The following is a 21,080-nucleotide window of genomic DNA, read 5'->3' as shown; positions in this document are numbered from 1 at the left end:
AGACTCTGCGTGGTACAGTTACCAGACAGCAAAACGCTGCTAACTTGAATGTGAATGAAAAGGTCTCCCCATACACTTGGCAGGGGCAGCACAGGGGCGAGTGGCAACACGACTGATTCAGAAAAACTGCGCCCAGGTCCCTCTATCTTGACAAGAGGGCTATTAGCTTGAGCTAAAGGACAACATCGGTATAAACATGAACCTAAAGGTTAGTCATATCATCTGCACAGGGCTTGTAGCAATATAATGTATTAAACTGTGACTCTAACACATTAGTCCACATGCTCAGTACAACAAGGGCATGAAGGAGTCTTCTATTGTCTTGTGCTGCTGAGCTGTGTGAGCTGAATATTGAATGAAAAAGTCATTTCTCAGTGAAAAGCTGGCATAAAAGCTCTGTCTCAAGTGTATGTGGAGCCAAAGGATTAAGTCTGGAATGAGATAGAAGTCCAAGTGTGTGATGGCAGAGATGCTCACAAGTCATTTTGTGCAAGTCAAGTCTCAAGTCCAAGTCAAGTTTCTCCTATGGTTGTAATGAGTGTTCTATGATCTATCCGGTCTGCATAGAACACTGCATAATCATAATCTGCATAATCCACTACCACTCCCACCCTTAATCTAAGGATTCAAAGCATGTACTGTATTATCATCACTCCTTTATCTATTAGCATACAGTATCAGCAATGATTACTTTTTTTATATGATCGCTTTAAACAGACAATGCAATGAATGCTTCCTTTAAAGTTAATAACTATTTTTATGGTCAGAATAATATCTTAGTAGATAAATTAAGAGCTGATTTGTTCGTGATTCAAATGAATTAAATCAAACACTTATTAAACATTTGTTATATTGTTACATAGGAAAATTATATCCTGATAATTATCATTATTGTTTTATTGCCCAGCCCTACTGGTACTCCCCATTCACATGGGGGAGTATGTATCGGCTGGTACTAGGGCTAAATTATTTCATTATAATATCAGATAATAGTATACTATAAAGCTTACCACTAGTATAATATTTATTCCAGTTGGACAGCTGTTCTGTGGGTTTTCATTTATTAAATCGTTATGTAAGAAAAATTATCTACATGGTGCTTAGTCTCTAATTAGTTAATGCTATGTACTAACTCCTCAGTAATCATTCATGCAGAACAAGTTCAACATTTAAAAAGTTTGCTGTAGTGCACCAACTTTTTTTTAATGACCCGCCCCATCCAGGCTGTGATTGGTTGATTCACAAAAAGTTACTGTGACAGCTACTTTATGCTCATGGCTGCAATAAAGGCACCCGAGCATTGACCTGCTCTGTCTCCACCGACAGACATTAGCAAACAGGCGACAATGGGAACACATGAGCGCCACATACAGCCCACCGGTACGCAAGAAAAGTCCCAGGACGCCAAGGAGTAAAATGTCGAAGTAACTTACTGGTATCGGTGCCCCACTTCAAGCACTGCCTATTATCAAAATTGACACCAATTATCTGTGAAGTCCACCGGTGGATTACATTCCAACAAAAATGGCCTTGTTACGTTGGCAAAGGTCCAGATGATCCAATCCAGTAAAAGATTTAGTCCAAACGCAGCCACCAATTGTGAAGAGGTATTGCTCACACACCAGAACATTTTGGCAAAACTTCAGGAGATTCATCATTGACCATATTTATAGACTTTGCCTTATTGTGGAAGAATGTTGTATTTTGCTTTTATAGAAGTCAAATTAAAGAAAAGATGTACTTCATTATAAATGTATTAATTCTGTTGGCAAAATTCCAATTCAGCACTAAAAAACTTAATTTTGTACTTTTTCTTCATGAAGTTGTGCATTATTTACATTTATTCATTTAGCTGACGCTTTTATCCAAAGCGAGTTACAATTGCTATACATAATAATAATAATAATAATAATCCTTATTTGTAGAGCACTTTTCAAAAACAAGTTACAAAGTGCTTTAACAAGTGTAAAGAATGTCAGAGGTTGCACGCCTCTGGAGCAACTAGGGGTTAAATGTCTTGCTCAGGGACACATTGGTAGATGGGTCACAGTGGGGAATTGAACCCGGGTCTCTCACACCAATATATTTATCTGATTTCTGGCTCCAACAACACAAAGGCGGTTAAAACTGTCAACGTATGGTCCTCTTTCTTGTTATAGTGATCTATAGGCTTCCTCTGGCAAAACTCTATTGTTTTTTGTCCACATATTATATGTTTGTATACGCAAGAATATTTTCCACAGACATATTATATAGACATTATATATTGTTAAATACAAAAACGCCTCGCGCCAGAATTCCGGCACAGCGCCCTGGTCCACTGTCAGTAATTTTAGCCGGCAGCGAACACACATGGTTGCCGGTGCAGCCCATTGCTAACTGTGCACTTTCTCTGGCGCCCTTGCCACTATGCATCTTTAGTGTCCTGTAACTGAAAACCGTCAGCTCTGTCATTCTCCAGTCCTGCCACTTCAGAGGCATCCGTGACTCACATTGAGCAGAGGTAATCTCTCATTATTGATCTGGTCACATGGCAAAGGTAAATATGTTAAAGTGGACAGTGAAACTAGCACAAGAGGTCTGAAATCGGATGCTAAAAGAAGCTCACTTTGTCGTTTTTGCTTTAACGCTGTACACTTTACACATATGTCTGTGTGGCATAAACACATCTTTGCCTGCTTACAAAAGCTCTCATGAATCTCATCTGATCAAGTTGTGGCAGCCACATACTGTAGAGGAAGCTTCAGAAGACAGGTATTGACTTCAAGCAAATCTGTCCGGACGTCTCCTCTTTCTGGTTGGGTACACCTTTCTATAGCTAATGAGCAGCCGTCTTCATTCCCTGCCGAGTGAGACGCTCTTTTTCATGCCTTGTGTCAGGAAACACTGGCGTTTCATTACCAAGGAGGAGAGACGGAAAAGGGAAAAAAAGAGTATGATGGTTAAGCCTGAGCTTTAAGACAGACAACTATGTCCCCTAATCCCTTCTGAGCAGCCGTAAGCCTTCCGTTATCACTCGTTAGAATTGTGCATCCCTTAAACACATTAACTTAGGCCCTAATGCTGGGCCCTTTTGTAGGACACTGCAGTTGCTCATAGCGGCCAATCACTAGGCTAGAGGGAAGAAACATGCTAATTGCTGTCAAACCCATTTAATTGGCTATACAGAGTATCAGCACATTGTACAACAATCAGCATTATCCTGGAAAGCTCTTGAGGCAATTGTAATTCCGCGCTATCCCTCAGACATGTGTCAGAGGGGGAATCTGAACATAAAATCAGGCATCAACACACACATTGACAGCAACTCAATTATGTATGGATGCAAATGGTTGCACATTCATATCTTTCTTTTTCTTACTGTCACACATTGTGGATTGAGCTTCTACTCATCAGTATACAGGTGAAGAAGAGAGGCAGAACTGTGCATTTCTCATAGATCATGTGGGACTAGGATGAGCTACATCCTCACACCGCTCCACTGTACTCTACTGTAAATCTCCAGCCCCAGTGCACACCACTCTTGACACTGGCCTTTAGTAGTCCAACATTCCCTCAGTCTTTCAACCAGCAAGAGCTCTTTTAGCTGCATGAATAACTCATAACAAAAGAAACACGGTAAATACGTAATAAGTAAGTCAACAGGACATATGGAAGCAAATAAATGACTGGTATCAGGCTGTATTGGCAATTTAGGCAAAAATGTCATACATTCACTGTTAAAGATTCAGAATATAATAGTATCTTTATTCCTTTGCTCTCTATAAGTGACATTTCTGAGATGTTCCGTGTGTTCTGAAGCATTAACAAATGAATATCAGGAAGTATTGATTCTGTAATGGACTGTGTAATGCCGGGAGTAAAGGCAACAGTCCACCACCTTATCCCTAAACAGTGCTCTAAGTGTTATTGTGTTATCCCAAAATAATTTGCAAATAGTTGCGGCCATGTCACACAGTCGCTGCCCACCACATCATCACAAAAGCTTACAAGCAGAGCGCAAACATTTCATTTCAGTGTTTTTCTTCCATTTCCATTTGCAGCGATTCAGTGCACAAGGATGAATGTGGTCTGATGTTACTTGTGATCTCCAGCTGTGCTCAGGGTCGCACTGACAAGGGAGAAGCACAACGACTAGGCGGCCACTACAACAAAGTGGGGCTTGTTATATATTCTGACTGCAGCACGGCTAAGATGCTTGGTGTTTGCTGAGACAGCAGATGACTTGCCTTGCTCTCTCTGCCCCTTGCTCAACCAAGGCAAGATAGACTTAATTGCCTCATTAGCAAAGGGGCCAGCGAGGAGTCGGCCTCTTCTACATTGCTCAATGTCAAGAGTGCAACCGAGAGAAAAGGTTAATAGAGTAAACAGCATCTCCCTCTCCTAATAGGAAGAAATGTTTGTTTTCTAGTATGATGGGTCAGTGGCCAAAAGCTTCATTTCACTTCATACTGACAGAATTGTGCATTTGATTTCATCTTTTCTGCACATTGCATATTCTAACCTTCATTATTCCTAATTTTATAATATAAAACAGCTTGCTATTGCTGTGTGGTAACTCCCAAAGCTGCCTTTTTTTAAGCACGGACCCGTCTAGAAAGCAGAGTCATTATGCCAACTTTAATTATCTTAAGAGCTTGAATTTGCAAACTCTGCTATTTCCTCCTCCACAGCGTCTTTGGACCCAAGACAGCAAATCAAGCCAAATGCTAACACTCTTGATTTCCCTCTTGAAGAAAGACACACAAAATAAAAATTATGTCCGCTGTTGAGAGAAAATGTGAGGTCCAAAAAAGCCTCAAGTTTAATAATTTCAAGAGAGACATAAAAGTAATCCAGCCCAGCTTTCACTCACTACTTCATCATTCACACTGAAGAACATCACTCACATCCTCATCCGGCAACCACAATGGGACAATTTCATTCAGTTTGGACATCAACGCCAAACCATGACAGGCATCTTGAATGCCGTCCTAAGCCTCTGTCTGTCTCTTTACTAGAGATGTGGTGATCTATAAGTTGGATCTGACAAAGTGCATGATGGGCTAGGCTAAACAAGTGTGGCGTAAACAGAGATGCAGAAAATGACTAAAACAAATGGAGGAAACTTGCTGTTATATTCACTGAACTGTGAGTTATGATTGGAAAGTTGTTGGCATCAGATGGCTTGTCCCTGGGGTACCTTCCATTACTGTAGAGAGTATACATAACCACATGAGCACCCCTAACCTACAGCTGCAGAGAGCACTGGTGTGAGTATGAGTGTATTTCCGGCAGTAACAAACACAAACGTACTGCATGTTCACTTTATTTCTATGCATAGCTAGTGCTGTCCTCCTGCTCATGAAGAAAATGAGTCCACTTTTGGAAAATCACAACATCAAGCCTTGTAAGATATAAATGAAAGATTCATGTTGTAGATACTTCAGGTTGTGGGTTATACCATCCTTACTGCCGGGCTACATTATAAAATGTACAGCTACACATCTGCTTGAGAAGCTTGGCGTAAAGGCTCCATTTCATCAACAAGTCAAGTCTAACGAGTTGGAAAAAACAAAGGTGGTGGTGCCATCTGTTCTGCACCACTTTGCTGGGAAAAGGGAAAATAAGTGGGAGGACAAGAGGGGGAGCAGTACTGGCAATAGTATAAATTGTACTTTGACCACAACCCGAGCTGCTGAATAAGCAAAGTTATCTCCTGTGGAAACAAACTTTTCAACCTTTTAGCTGTTTAATATGAAATCTTGAGGGGAGAGCTGTAGTGCAACCAACGCATTACATACTTAATTTGTGGACAGCCTAGCATTTGATAAATGATATTTAGTTTGCAATGTTTTCACTGTGCTATGAAAGACCAAATGGCTGGCATTGTGGTTGGATAATTAAACCATCCATCACACAACATCCACTGCAAGAGAATGGGACTGGAAACCCAAGACTGGATCTAAGTTATTGCATTTTACAGTTCCTAATGAATGGCAATTACATGAGGTACGGTTTTGATGACCAAGGATTTCATCCCTATAAAGAATTAATCAGCAGAATTGCATATCTTGTAGAGCTTTAAAGGTCATTTCCAAAGTTTTGTTACAGTCAATAAATAGATTAAACCTGCTATTTAAAGTTACTGCCTGATCGTCTACAACTAAAAATACACTCCTTTTCTTTCTCACACTCGCTCTAGATCTAAATTGGACAGATGAGTCCTGACTTCAACCATAATGCACTGAGAGTGGAGGGGATCCTCCAGATGGTGTTCAGGTCTTGTGCAGGTGACCGCTTTGTCTTCCACAACTCTAATCAATGGCCTCCCTTCCAAACACCATCCATCTTTAGGTCTTTCCACGCTGCTCGGTGACGACCAAAAGCTCCTGAAGATAAATGTTTAAAGGACAGAGTGGCCTCTACTGATTAAAACCACTAACGCTTTAGGGAAGACTGGCAAGCAAAAGAGGAAATGGAGTGAGACAATGGAGCATGTGGGTTCAAAACATCTAATGGAGTGTCCTGCTTTCTGGGCTAATAAACTGCTTCAAATTGAAAGGAACAGCAGGCGTCTAAATAGAGGGACGTGGAACATTTCCTCCTGTTCATTCAGTCAGCTCCCAATTGGAAAAGCGGGGGAGCAAGTGGAAGAAACTCGCCTGGCTTGCCATTGTTTGGTGCAGAGAAAGTAGCTTTTATTCATCTGCAATCAATTCTAGAGATTGAATTACAGCTGAATGCCATGTAGAGCGAAAGTAAAGTCAATGTTTGTGCATTGGGCCCCACACCACAATACACAGAATAAATGTATATTTCAAAATGAAAAATGAGTGAAAAATCCTTTGCTTTAAGATGTATGGGGAGGACACACTGTGGTTGAAGTCTAGCTGTGCGCTGTATTCTCTTGCTGATTTTCATCTCAGCAGCATGATGCTCTTTTAATGTCCAAGTTGATATTTGGACACGATAATCAATAAGCACAGTGTGAGGTGGGGCACCGCACAGGTTGGGGTCAGACAGTTGCACCCCATGACCAATTAAACTGCTAAGCGACTAGTAAGAAATTATCAGTTATTGGCAGGCAGTTTACTGGGGTTTTGTCACTCACTGAAAATGTCAGCAAACGTTAGTACAGCTTTGTCCAGCAGTAAAAACAACTGTTCAAGGTCCCCTCTGCTGAGTTAAGTGAATGGTTTCATATCTTCTTAATTTGGCGTGCATGATCAGGCTCGGTCGACCTTTGGACATTTTCACAGGCTTCCAGGAAATCTTTCTCCTGTGCTGCTCAATGGGTGTATATGTTTTATCAGTAGTTTACTTTTTCCTCCTTTGTGTCATAGATGTAAGCGCTATGCTAAGCTGCTTGAAGGTGAAAGACACCTCAGCAATAGGGATTTTGGTTTTTGAGCTGTTTATTTTCCTGCAGAGTTGGATCGTGCAGCTGCACAGAAAAAAAAGAGATATACCTGGTTTCAGAGACAGAAAACATAGATCAAAAGCATGTTCTGCTTAGAAAAGACAAGCATGCCAGCTTTATTCTGCGCTGCCAGTTTTCACTAAGGCAGAAAGCACTTGAAAGCACCACAACAGGGCCGGGAGCTGTGAGATGATAGCATCTCAGCCCCCACCACTGATAAACAAATCATTTTAAATGGTATTTTTGTAAGATGTGCGCATTTTGATCACCTTTGCTCTTGCAGCTGAAGAGCAATTGCTTAGAGGCCTATTTTTTCCAGCAATGTCAATAGCTGCAAAGAATATCAGGACAGACCTTTAACGGAGTGAATCAATGGGAGACAATTCCATGCTCCACCTCGCAGACAGCATCAGCATTTATCTCGCCATTTTGTTTACTCTTTGATCTCCTCACTGCTTACATAAAACAATCATAGACCTTGATTAAAATGTTTATGCACAGATGCAGCAAATCACTCCCCTTTTTTTGAGAAAATAGAAAGCTCCATTGACTTTCATGGTTATTCACTCCAGCAAATAAGGCAGAAATCCTCCCTTTGGAGGAAGTGGCCATGGCTGTAGAGATTACAGGGAACAAGGGCCCAATGCAACATTTTAATGCCATAGCTAACCAGGGCTTTAAAGGGCTAGGTATTTTAGTTTTAGAGGAGCTGTTCTTAATTTAACTGCGTTTTGCATGTGTCTGCTTTTGCATCATTTAAAGTAAGTTATAATGAATTTGGGCTCCACGATTAGGCATTTATGGTCATACATTCTAATGCAAAAAACTCTCTCTTTCTTGTCGAGAGTTAGATAAGATGGTGGATACCACTCTCATGTCTGTATGGTAAATATGAAGCAACAGCCAGCAGCCAGTTAGCTTAGCTTAGCATAAAGACTTGCAATGGCCGAAGGCAACAGTATCCACCAATCAGCTCATTACATATTGTTTGTTTAATCTGTACAAACAAGTGTAAAAATGACAATGTGTGGTTTTACAGAGGTTTATAAGACTCCAGATGTTACTGGTCCCAGCAATTTTCCACTAGCATTTTTAGGTACATTAAACTAAGAATGGTATAAATTTCTTATCTAACTCTCAGCAAGAAGTAAAACGTATCTCCCAAAATGACAAACTATAAAGATTTTTTCCCCTCGTGTCAATCTAATCTTCCCTTCCTGCAGCTTTATTAGTAAAGTAATAAATAATAATATTATTTATCAGTAAAATAATATTCAACAGAATGCAGTTGTGTGTGTGCACAAAATGTCTGTGTCTTTGTTTGTGCACAGCAGTATAGCATACTAGTGTAGTGTAATGTCATGTGTAGGTTGTCCATGTGGTTCCAGTAATGTGGATGTGAGCCTCTCCAGAACATCTGTCAAAGATTAGCAGTAAAGTGAAAAAGGCAGTTCCTGTTCATACGTTCCAAAATAATCTGGCAGTCATTTTCCCAGTGAAGAATGAAGGGGAGGGGGGGTTGTTATAGGTCAGAAACACTACACAAACCCAGCTCTGTCTAGGTATGTATCATGTGTTTCATGAAATGCAAGTGACTTGGATAGCTTGGAAATGATGGGTGTGGCAGCAACACACCAGGAGAAAGAAAAAGGAACTGTCAAACAAACAAAGAAATATTGTAAAAATAGCAGATAAATTCAGGACAGACTACATTCATTCCACCAGTGTGACCTTTAGTATTACCTTGGATGTCTTTGGAGCCTATAAAAATACAACCTGCCTCAGCCCTCGACTAGTAGGAATAAAAGCACTTACAGTACAAAGCAGGTACATCTTCACCTACAAACACTCTCATTTGCAGCATGGCATCCAGCTTGCTGCGACAGAATAGAAGGGCCTTCTGACTAAAAGCTCCACAATCAATGAAACATGAAGAATCCCTCAGGTACAAAAAGAGGATGACTTGTTATTCAGGGAAGCACGCTGTCATTCAAAGGCCGCACACGTCAGGGGGAAAGTGCTTGGAAGGCAAATCAGTGTTTGTTAATGATATGGGTCAATTGTTTTGAGGACGGCTGGACCTCTGTACTCATCTGTAGGCTTCATCAGTCACCTTTGGTAGAGGTTTTATATTCCAGGGTGCTTTGCCCTTGCGGAGGAATTCAGATATGCCATTTTTGCTTTGAATAATACAGTCCTCTCTTGATGGAAATCTGTTAACACTTTATTCTGCATGTCGCTGACATTGTAGGAGCAAGGGAAGTGATTTAACTATCTGGAGCAATGCACTTCTAGCTATATACCATTTTCCCTCAGCAGCTGCATCTTTAATATACTGTATGTCTCACAGCTAAAATGCAATATCTTCTTGATGCCTAAATACATATATGTACTGTAATGCTTTGCATTGTCCCTTTGCTTTGTCTGTGTGAAAATGTGCTGAAAGTGTAGATATGTAAATAAATTGTACATGGCAATTAAAGTGAGATTGGAAGCCATTTAAAGGTTTTACAATTCTACAATGTGGGATGAAGGTTAACTCAGTGTGCAAGGCTCCACAACCAACTGACAAATACTTTAAATATTGTGCAAGGCAGATCGGCCAAAAGCAGATCTGCCAAATTCATCACATGCTCTTGAAAAACAAATATTTTCAAAGCTGAGAATGTACATAGGGGATGCCTTATGATTGTGCTGAAGAATAATGTGCATCAAAAGGAGATCAAAACGAAGCCTTAATCTATGGTAACTAGACGTCAAATTTCAAAATATCTCTGGGATTGTAGGAATGTCAGAAAGTCTGTGGCTGGGTGTGTGTGGGAGTGTGATTCAGGCGCAAACACATCAAGATGTCACTTCATAACCTCTGGCTCAGGAGGCTCCTGTCATCTTCACATTTCGGAGATCCTCTGCCTACCCCGGCAGACATGCTAAATATAGAATGGGGACAGAATTTCTGTTTGGAGCCACTGCTCTCTTTATCTACATGTAACACTAGCATGTGCGCACAGGCACTGCCATCTTCTAAATGTTATACACATGTACGCACGCATGCAGACACAAAGCATCAGCACACACACTAATGTTAAGAAATGACTGCGTTCCCTTGATCACTCACATTGCATTGCCTCATAGGTTGATGCTCAAACGAACATAAAACTCCACCAAATGAAGGCGCAGAGGTTTGAATCTCATATAGAAGCCACTCATTCTTTCCAATTACATTTCTGTCAAGTGACTTAAACTTTGTTATTATTTCTTGGACAGCCATTTTCAAATTCCCTCATTCAGAATAATTTAATTCTGGCACAGGGACAGATCCAATCCATCACTGGTCTCCTTTACCTGGCTGGATCTACCACATTGTTACTGAGTTACTCTACTTGACCTTGCTTTGTTTCTTCCTTTGTATCGACAGGGTTAAAGAAGCGAGCTACAGAACACTCTGTGGCAATTAATTGTGCTACTTATCTGTAATGTGAACAGTGGATATTACATCTCCAACAGATATTAAATTAAAGATGTCTCAGGACTTGTGAGGCCAAAGCCAAATAAAAAGGAAATGAGCCACTATTAATGACTATTGATTCTTTCATAATAAAACAGCCACTTCCTCTCTTTACTTGGCCTTGGTGTTGATCTTGAATTAATACAGGCTATAACTTCAGGAAAATGTTCTTCAGTCTGGCACAGCAAAGCAGCCTAGCCTGAAAAGCTAGATATCTCCCTGGTCAGGAAAAAAATGTGCTTTTGGCTGACTGGCAGATATTGTGTTCTCGCATGAGAGACACATGACCCAGGTTGAAACTGCACTGGATATTCACCCTGATGATATCATTTTTCATCTGCACAGATTGTTTTATATAGTCATATCTTGTGACATGACAGGGGAAGGAGAAAATGCCTCACCATGGCAACAAGTCATTTAAAGCTCTAGGCATAAGCTGAGGTTTATTTTGGGAAAAGTGCACCATTATTATTTATAGCAATAAATTAGTAAATGTATATTTAATAAATAACCATTTAATTTAATGTGCAATGTGTTCAACTTGCCATTGCTGGCTCAGATGTGCCAGCTAAGAATTGGTTTTGTTTTTAACATCATCATCATCATCATCATCATCAATAGTTGTAGGGGACTGGTATTTTGATTGTCCACATGTTTAGCTTGAATGACATCATTATCTAATACAACAAAGCTGCTAACTGAAACCAAAAAATGTGTTGGTATGCAGTGTCCACTGCCGAGTCAGCTCCTTTAGTTAAAGTGCAGGATCAGTGACCATCACCAGTGTGCACACACTGTGGATTAACTGGTTGCACAGTGTGAGCCTTAACAAGTCAGCATGTATACAGGCCTCCATCATATCTCCATCCTTCCATTTTCTATACTGCTTATTTTATTCAGGGTCACAGGGGACTGGAGCCTTTCCCAGAATGCATTGAGCAAGGGGCAGGGTGCTCTCCTGAGAGGTCGCCACAATATGTAAGTAACTGAGTAATGGGAGCTGAGGATAACAAACTCTTTCAGCATTTACAAGTCTACAGCACAACTCCAATAACACCAGCAGTATCTATAAACTATGGAATGAAAAATTTAACACAAATGATCGAGTCTTTTGTTTCTCTCCCGAATGCAACACCACGAACAGCCAGCACCATGCAGACTAGAGCACGACTTTTGGACTCAAACCAAAGCAGACAAGCCGCCAGCTTTTGGGTACTTTATTCCTCTGACTTTTACATAGGGGTTTCCAAACTGTTTCATACCAGGTACCCCTATTCATAGTCGCTCAGACTGTAAACTCCCCTTTGGAAAATGCTCATTTATCCCCAGTTACACCCAGCTAGGGAAATTCCACTGCAGGTGATGAGACAGCAGTAGGGAGTGTGAAACCTTTTACTGGAAGTCATTTTTACACACTGTCTCACAGTGTTACAGCAACTTCCAGTCAGTGAAGCCGCAGTGGAATTAAACAATCCCCCATTTAACTCTCCACCTGAAAATCCTTCAGGCCTTTGGTACTTTTCTGTAATATAGTAGTAATAACATAAGTATCAGCAGTAGTTGTCATCTGACATATTGATGTCATTGTTGATGGACAAAGGAAGCTTTAGATATATAATCAAAAGAAACATTTTTGATGGACCTTTTCAAGTTCAGTTTCATGCTGAAAAACAAATGATGTAGCCCCCCCAAAATTCAACATTCTTTCATTCTCAAATGACACACCAGGACACTTAAAATTGGGACAAACAGTAAGAAACAGCATACAGAAATGATCTAACCTTAGTGGTTACAGTATGTGTTACATTTGGAATTTTTTTGAATAAGAATAACTGTCAGTAGATGCACATACTCGGTCAATAAATCTGGACAGCAGATTTTAAGGGAGGGGTCAAGTGAACTTTTATCCCCTTTAAATTTTTCACCCTTTGAGAGCTCCCTGAAGTAGAGCAGCCTATGGTTTAGAAAGCAGGGATGAATTGTTCTTTTCCATTTTTTTTTAGATCCATCGAAACATAAATAGCAACTTATTAACATATGCGCATTATAAAGTGCAAGGCTGGCTATACGAAATAAAAGAAAATAAATATATTCTGACATCATTCTGAATCGAGGCTGCAAACATTTGCCAGATGTGTCGTTAAGGACGTGTTAAACAATAGGCTACACATGTATTGAAAAAATCATTGCACATAGGCTATAATAACGGCTATAATCTAGTGTCCACAACGTCAGTGACAATTGTCAGATGAACGCGCTGCGCTGCTTTTAAATAAAATTAATTCATTATATTTTAAAGGAATGGGAAGTGACTTACCCAGAAACAAAGAGCGAAATATTGCAGACATCACGGCTGGAAATCCCATAAGCAACGGAGCTGGAAACAATGCGCTCAGACTGCCTTCAAATGCATTCGGCTGACCTAAGTGCAGGCACAACGAAGCGGCACCATCAGCAAATTGAGGAGCGAAATCACAGACAAATAAACCTTCATTGAGCATATGAGTCCAAGGACATCATATGTTGCACACGCCCGACACATCTAAACCTCCCAAGAACAAGAAACGTGGCTCTTTCTCTTCATCGTCATTTTCATCGCAGGCTACTTGGCGTCAAATCAAAGTTCCCTGGCTGTCTGGCTCTGGCGTGGGACGTGTTGTCTCAGGGTCCCCTCTGTCTCCTCCTCAGCAGTCTCTCCTCCTTTCCTCCTCCGCTGCACAAAATGCCAGAGAGGAGGAGGTGGAGGAGGAGGAGGAGGAGGGCGAATAGGTGGATGATGAGGGGATGCTGAAGGATGGAGACCTCTAGAGTCTGAAGTTCTCTTACACAGCCTGAGCATCCTGCAACAAACACTAAAAGGCTGGGTGAGAGGAAGTGAGTACTCTTGTAAGGTGCTGCAGGCACGATTCCTTTGATATGAAGTTGCCTTTAATGAAAATGTTATGAGCAAGTAATCGTACTCTAAAAAAGAACTGCATGTAGCGTTTAAAGGGAGTCAATGGTGAGTTCGTAAGGAGCTTATATGTTATTTTTAACTTAATTTTCCCACATAACTACTACTAACAAAGGGACAGTTTTAAGCAGGCCTGTCACTATTACATTACTTTAATAATATACATGATTGTCCATAGTTAGCACTCTATGTATCAATTGATTAGCTGATTGACAAAAAAAACAAGTGGTGACTATTTTTGAATCAATTATTATTTAAACAATCTTTTAAGCAGTTTTCAAATGTAAAGATTTGCTGCTTTTCTTTGTCTTATATATCCATACACTGAAAATCTTTGAGTTTGTCAAAACAAGCAATCTGATGACATCACCTGAGGTTTTGTGAATATGTTATTCTGTCATGAATTCAGAAAATGATCAGCTGAGGAAGTGATAATCAATATAATTGTTATTTTGCAGACTTAGCATTATGTTTGTATAAATTCGTCATTGACAGTGATACAGTTATTTATTCATAATAAGAATTTTGAATGTCAGGCTAACCTGGTGTGATTTTACATCAAGAAACAAGAAAAATGGCGTGTTTTAAATTTAATAGCATGATGTATTTTCTTGGCTATTTATATTATGCAGGCTATGATGACACATGCATGTGATCAAAGGCTCGGTTAAACATCTGTTTTGAACCAGAAGGCATATTTTTGTTTGTTTGCCATTTTGTATTTGTCCACCAGCTTCTCAATCTTGTTTCACAAGAGCAGCATGGTCTAAGTTAGGTAAACAAACACCAAAAGGGGGAGTGCTGCTGTCTGCTGATGGCTGCTCTTAGACCTTGAGACAAATTAATCCCCCTCCTCTGTGTCTCAACAATCTACAGAAATAACAAAAGGGTTTTCACTCGCCAGTGGCCCCTCTCGCTCTCTCTTTCCCCCTCGAGTTGCCTGCTCTTCAGAACTAGTCTTCCTCCATTCCTTTCCGTTCCAATAACTAGATAGCTTGAAACAATGTCTCACATGCACGAGCAGACACGCACACGTGTACACTCGGCCTCTCTTTTTCTCTCTTTCACAACGCAAACACACAGACACAAAGAAACACATGTTCACAGGGACCAGTTGATGAGATGCAAGAGGTGCAACTACTACATAAATCCAAATGTTGTGAGAGGTAGATAAGACACGATGAGACGATGTCTTCACTCTTGTGTGGTCGGGGTATTTCGTTTTTTTTTCTTTGCTTGTGTTTTTTCTGTTTATCTTTGTATTTCCAGCTGAATATAAAAGGTCACGGTCTCATTGCAACTCACATCTGCAGTAGTCAGTATTCACAGAAGTCAGCTGCAACATAAAAGCAAAAACAGTTCTCAACTGTTGCAATATCAGCTGTCAAATAATGATGGATGGCTGGTTGTAAGATACATGTTTGCCCCTGCAATCACCACAGCCCTACTGTAATCTAAATTCAGATAAAAACACATGATTGAAAACGCAACTGATAGCCAACATGAATTACATCTATGTTCAATTTTTCCCCTAAAGCAGACTTCTCTACAGAAATATGATGATCTGGTGGCCTGGTAGAGTATGCAGCTGCACAATATGTTACACAGCGCTGAGGTTATCATGATTGCTCCTTTAAATGATGACCTCACTTATCTATGAACAGATGACAACACTACATAAGATATGGGGCAGATCCATTGTTAATAGAAGTGATTCTTAGATACATTACTGTCTCATGTGCAGTGTAGATAGTGCCACGGGAGGCAACTTGTCTGCATTTGGTGGCTTGGCCTTGGTGCATGATATAGCACCCCAATGCAGATGGCCTCACAGATGGTTGATATTTATACCACTGGGCCTTGAAAAGTCACTAGTGTGGAAACTGCTCTTTCTCCCTGATTAGTTTCACATCACCAAGAACACAGCAATCTCCACACACCCATTTCTCACTGCACCCCAAAGATATTTCCAGTTTATGAAATGTATTATAAGACATTAGGAGAAATGTACGTTGTTTTAGAAGAAATATCATTTGCCGTGTGGGCTGCCCCTTTTTGAGGTGACGACAATCATGTGTTGGGACTCTCCCTCCTTTTTTAGCACATGAAAATGTAATCCTCCTAAGTGCAAAGTCCATGATTTTTTAAAAACTTTTCCAGACCCAACACGGCTTGCATTTTAGCTGGGAGCACTCTTGACTTATGTACTTTAAGTGGATTTGCAATTTAAATTTGGAGCAACAAGACGCACCTCGGATTTCCTAGCAGAGACGGGGCGCTTTCGGTGAGAGTGCTCCCATCCGCCAGAACAGCTGTAACTCCCTCATCATGACATCACAGGGACGTGTTAGTGTTTTGTTGACGCACAGACGACACCCTGCAAAAACACACGAGCACGCCAAGATGCCTACGCTTTGGCCACCTCTCTGTCCTGACCTCAGGGAATGAGAGAAGTGGATAGTTAAAAGGATTCTTGAGTAACACTATGAATGTGGAGACAAGAAAAAAAAACTCTTTTGTTTAGGCCTCTCTATTTTTAGCAACCAGTGTGTTGCTTCGCCCTTTGTGTTTCACGGCTCGTAGATCCTTTATAATTTAATGAGGGAGAGGGCGGCCCTCACAGATTTATTGCGAGCATCTCAAGACGGCATAGGCCACTCGGCTTATTGATCCAAATCGGATGTTGGTTTATGGGTCCAGCTTTTTCCTCCTGCCCACTTCAGAAAACATTCAAATTGCAGCTCCTTCTTAAACCAATAAAATAAATGTACTCCAGGTCAATGTTCATTATTTTAGTCTCTCTTTAAACATACAGCAGATCCTGACAGTCAGTCAGAGATGTGTTAAACAGTAGTGCTACATAGCGTGGAGAACACAGCCACGGATATAAAGAGCCCTATGAGACCACTGTAAATGTTTTGTTACCTTTTTAAATCTCGCATGCACATATGCCTTATAGATCTACAGGACAAATTAAATTCTCAGACCAGAAATCACACAGCACATTTTAATTCTGTATTTTACATATTTACACATATAGAACAGATGCTAAACTGCCTCTTTGATCATGCAATGTTTAGACAGATTGTAGTCTGCATTCTTTGTTTTGCCATTACTACAGATCAGTTGTAATCTGTGATAAAGGAGAAGGAGCAAATGCCCTTTTTAGACCGCTTCCTGTCATCTCCTGTTCCACATTCCCGTGAGCGCATTCGTCTCCTTGTACTGTAAAGCCCAGTGAGTTCAAAAGTGGATGTTCCTCCTCAATTTATTCATGAGCCTTTCACGGGGAACATGAGGCAGAGAAGGATAGAGTTTAAAAACATGTTATCATGCTCTAATTAAAGGCGAGGCAGATGACTGAATCGCATCCAGAAACCAAACAGCATTCGCGGTTTCATTTTACATCTGTTAGTCTGTGGTGAAAAGGTAAATGAAGGAACTGAATGGGAGTGACTGAATGAATGACTGAATGAGGGAATTCATCAAGCAAAGCAAGAGTAAACGGCACACATGATGGTATCATTTGCAGGAGTGAAATAAGACTGATTGTTGGTTATTTTAAATCGTGTGACTCTGTCTTTGGGAGAAGTAATAATGTTAAATTGTTGCCCGCTCCAGTCCAGGATAAACAGATCAATCACGTTTGAATATAATTTTCACCACATCGCACGCTGCATTAGAATTTGTTTTCCTCCAACACTGGCATTTTCCACACCAGCAGTTACAGGAAAGTGCCTGTCTCTGACATGCAAAAAATAAAAATAAAAAATCATATACATTTTTAATTAGAGGAGGTGGTTTGGGCTATTTAGGCATGGATTTTCAAGTATGTGAACATGAATGAACACCGCGCTGCCATCATCAAGCTGTCATATGTAACATTAGAGCTGAAATCCAACTGCAATAATACAATAATAAGTCTTTAGAAATTAGTTTTACTCAACATAAAAAAGCACCTTAATCAGTCACAGTTATGCCTGTGTGGAAAAAAGATAATTTTTAAAGCTGGCCCTGACAAACAAACCTAATTTTGGTAAAACAAACTAATTGTAAACAAATTTTGGAATTATTTCCATGATCTACTGATAACAAAAATACAACCAGAGCCTACATAATATCTTCTGTCTCTCACTTTACTACACAAAACCACCATTTCTGTTCTTTTAAAGCCTCACCATTCAGTGAAGACCTACTTTTCTGACAGATGAGCTCATATGAATGATAAACTGTGGCAGCTGTATAACTCAACCCCTCCGACCACCGTTTACAGACTTATGGAAAATGAGAAAACATGTTTATGCTTATTACCAGGACATGTGACTAGCCTTTGTGGGGAGCTTAGTACACCACACTGAACGAAGAAAAGTAGCTGATTAGAATCGGATGGAAACGTAAATTGAATGCCTTCTTTGTCATTGATCTCTTTGCCTCTTCAGGTTTATTGACACAGGATGGAGAGCTCCCTATCCCATTTTCTTTTAGCAACACAAACAAGGCAAGCTTAATTGAAGAAAAAGAGGAGTGCGCTGGTGGGGAGTAGGTGATGTGCAGAGGGTGTTTGTTTGATTTGGTTGATTTTCAAAATCAACCCCCCCCGTCCAAATTCCAACCACAACCTTTACGACTGCTGTCCTTTCCTTGATGAAGTGGTCTCCATCCTGGTCATTGGGGAAATGACTGATGTGAGCCATATGGTGGTGAAGAGCTAGTGTAAATCAGCAAACGCTTTGCATCATACTGTACGTCAGGTGTGTGTGTAGCTGGGGGGCATCCGTCTTCCACACATGTCTATTCATCACTCAAGGAAATAAATTACCAGGCTGTTGATAAACACTTTGAGAGGAACACCACAGGGCACATTTAAGAATTGCCCTCAATCTCATATTGTATATCCATACCACTGGGGAGCCAATTATTTAGGTAGTGGTAAATCTCCACTCAGTGGAGACTGAAGCACAGCTCTGTATAAAAAGACACCACTGCTTCTTATTTGAGTAGCGAAGGGCAACCGGGCAAACTGATACTATGTGTTAAAAGGTGAAGGCTTCCGGGCTTTCCAACAAACCTGTTCCATTTGTCTCTTAAATGACTGAAGGGTGCTTCTCTATCCCCTTACACTCTCCCAGCCAGCGGAGCCTGCAAGGTCAAACCCGTGATTGCATGTTTGAATGGATTATTTGTACTTAAAGATTCTTCATTTAGATAAGGCCAGAAGGACTTTATTTCAGTTTATAGACATGACGTGATCTAATGTGGAGAGAGGCTTAATGTTGTTGAAACAAAAACATTAATTGCAGAGACAGGAATAATTATGCTCGGATGAAAGTATGTACCATAAAAATCCCTTTACACTTAAAGCAGTGTAAAATGTATAAAAATGTTTACTTAAAGTGACTATAATCAATATTTTAATATTAACAATAGATCACATGACTACTTGAATGTGAAAGGAGTCTCCTGTAGTGAACCCACAGAGAATTATCACATACTCTGCAGTAGGGCTGCAGCGATTAGTCGACATAATCGACAATGTCGAATTAAAAAATTTGTCATCATAGGAGCAGACTTCCCCGTCTCGTCTTCTACCCTATTTTTTCCCCTTGTGTTGATACTAGCATTTATTCTGAATAGTAAACCTCCTCCACTTACTGGTAGCTAGTTAGTCTGTGTGTTGAATTATATCAGTCATTCAATTGTAAGATATTTAATTAGTTATATTGTGAAATCAGTATAGCCAGTACCCTATCTGTGATAAACTCTTATACGTAACCTTCAGTGTGACAAAAATAATCCTTAATTTATCGACTACTACTAAACTACTAAAACTACTAAACAGATTAGTTGACTACCAATATAAATGATTGGTTGCAGCCCTACTCTGAAGCTCCCCTCAGCCCTACAGAGCTGTGTAATAGGCTACATTTTTGCTTGTTTTGGTTTTCTGGCCTGACACTTTACTGTTTTGGTTCACTCTCATCGCTCTCATCAATTCAATTTAAAGTTGATTTTGGTAGGTGTCTATTTTCAGCGAAAAAGCTTTAAAAACTGCCTGTACACTACCTGTCCAACACCAAATGGCAGACAGAGACAGTTAAACAACTAGCTCGTAAACATAGCTGAGCATTTAGCAGCTAAAGAGCTAGATATTTCCCTCACGAGTTGGTGGAGACCAAACAGAGCAAAAAGGAGATTGAATGAATGTCAGACTTATATTCATTAGGTGGACACAAACATGACTCCGAAGGAATGCTAATGTTGCTCTGTGTGTGCTGGATGTTTAATTAAGCAACTGTTCACCATATCAACTTGGCAATGATATGTCAGTCTAGGTACAGATGTTCCATATGGCTCATAGAGATGTAATTTAAAATATGCCGAAACACACCTTTTCCATCCAGTTAACCTGAAGGCTCAAAATCATTGTATAACAACAAAGGAACCAACTAGGACTGTACTACCTTCCATATAAATAGCAAGCATGAGATTTGAATGCATTTCATTTGCATATGAGAAGATAAATACTGAATTCTACAATTAATCGTTTGTAGCTAGGTTTTTCACTACCATATATCTTTTATGTTGTCTGATTAATTAGATGTAGATCAGTAAAGATCAGGCTTGATTTATTTGTAGGAGATATTGTACCATCTTCACAAAGTCTGACCGTGGTCAGCAATCGAGGACATGCTGGCTCACTTTGGCTTTTATGCTGTAGCAACTACAGCTTATTTGTACACTGGCATGATTTTCTGTGTTTGGCTACTTATTTGTACAATATGAAGATAAGGGGACTCTTGGCTGATAAAGACATGGCAAAAACACGTCTTATGTTTAACAAAATGAAATAAAATAGGGACACAGAGAGCCGAAGGAAATGAGCTGTGACATCTTTTTTTTTTTAACTAGGCACAAAAAAATGATGTTGGATTATGTTGTCTATGCTTTGGGGGCTGCCTGAATAACCCCAGAATTGGAAAAAAAACATATAATTTTCTAAAGGGAAAAAAAAGTATTGGTCACAGACAATTCCATGCCCAGAGCTGGGGACTATTCCAAAGCCCAGGCAATTTTCCAGAGCAACTAAGGGCTGAGGCGTGACTGATGCAGTGACCAGTGAAGCAAGATCATTTCTTTGACAAGCCCTACCAAGGAAGAATGACAAGAAATGAAAAGTTCAGCACAAAGCAAAGATACCCTCACTGGCCAACATGGAC

At 40.1% G+C, this 21,080-nt stretch overlaps 1 protein-coding gene across 1 annotated transcript in view; it reads right to left on the bottom strand.

The window, feature by feature from the left end:
* The window catches only part of clmpb (CXADR like membrane protein b), a 68,056-nt gene extending 54,467 nt beyond the window's left edge, over positions 1–13,589 (bottom strand). Inside the window, exon 1 of the mRNA XM_046073865.1 lies at positions 13,228–13,589. Coding sequence (XP_045929821.1) covers positions 13,228–13,411 — 184 coding nt within the window. The 5' untranslated portion in view covers positions 13,412–13,589. The remainder of the gene's footprint in view (positions 1–13,227) is intronic.
* Between the last annotated feature and the right edge of the window lie 7,491 nt (positions 13,590–21,080).

This window comes from Micropterus dolomieu, linkage group LG17 (genome assembly GCF_021292245.1).
Source record: "Micropterus dolomieu isolate WLL.071019.BEF.003 ecotype Adirondacks linkage group LG17, ASM2129224v1, whole genome shotgun sequence".
In the NCBI taxonomy this organism is placed as follows: domain Eukaryota; kingdom Metazoa; phylum Chordata; class Actinopteri; order Centrarchiformes; family Centrarchidae; genus Micropterus; species Micropterus dolomieu.
This window is presented reverse-complemented; position numbering and strand designations above follow the sequence as displayed.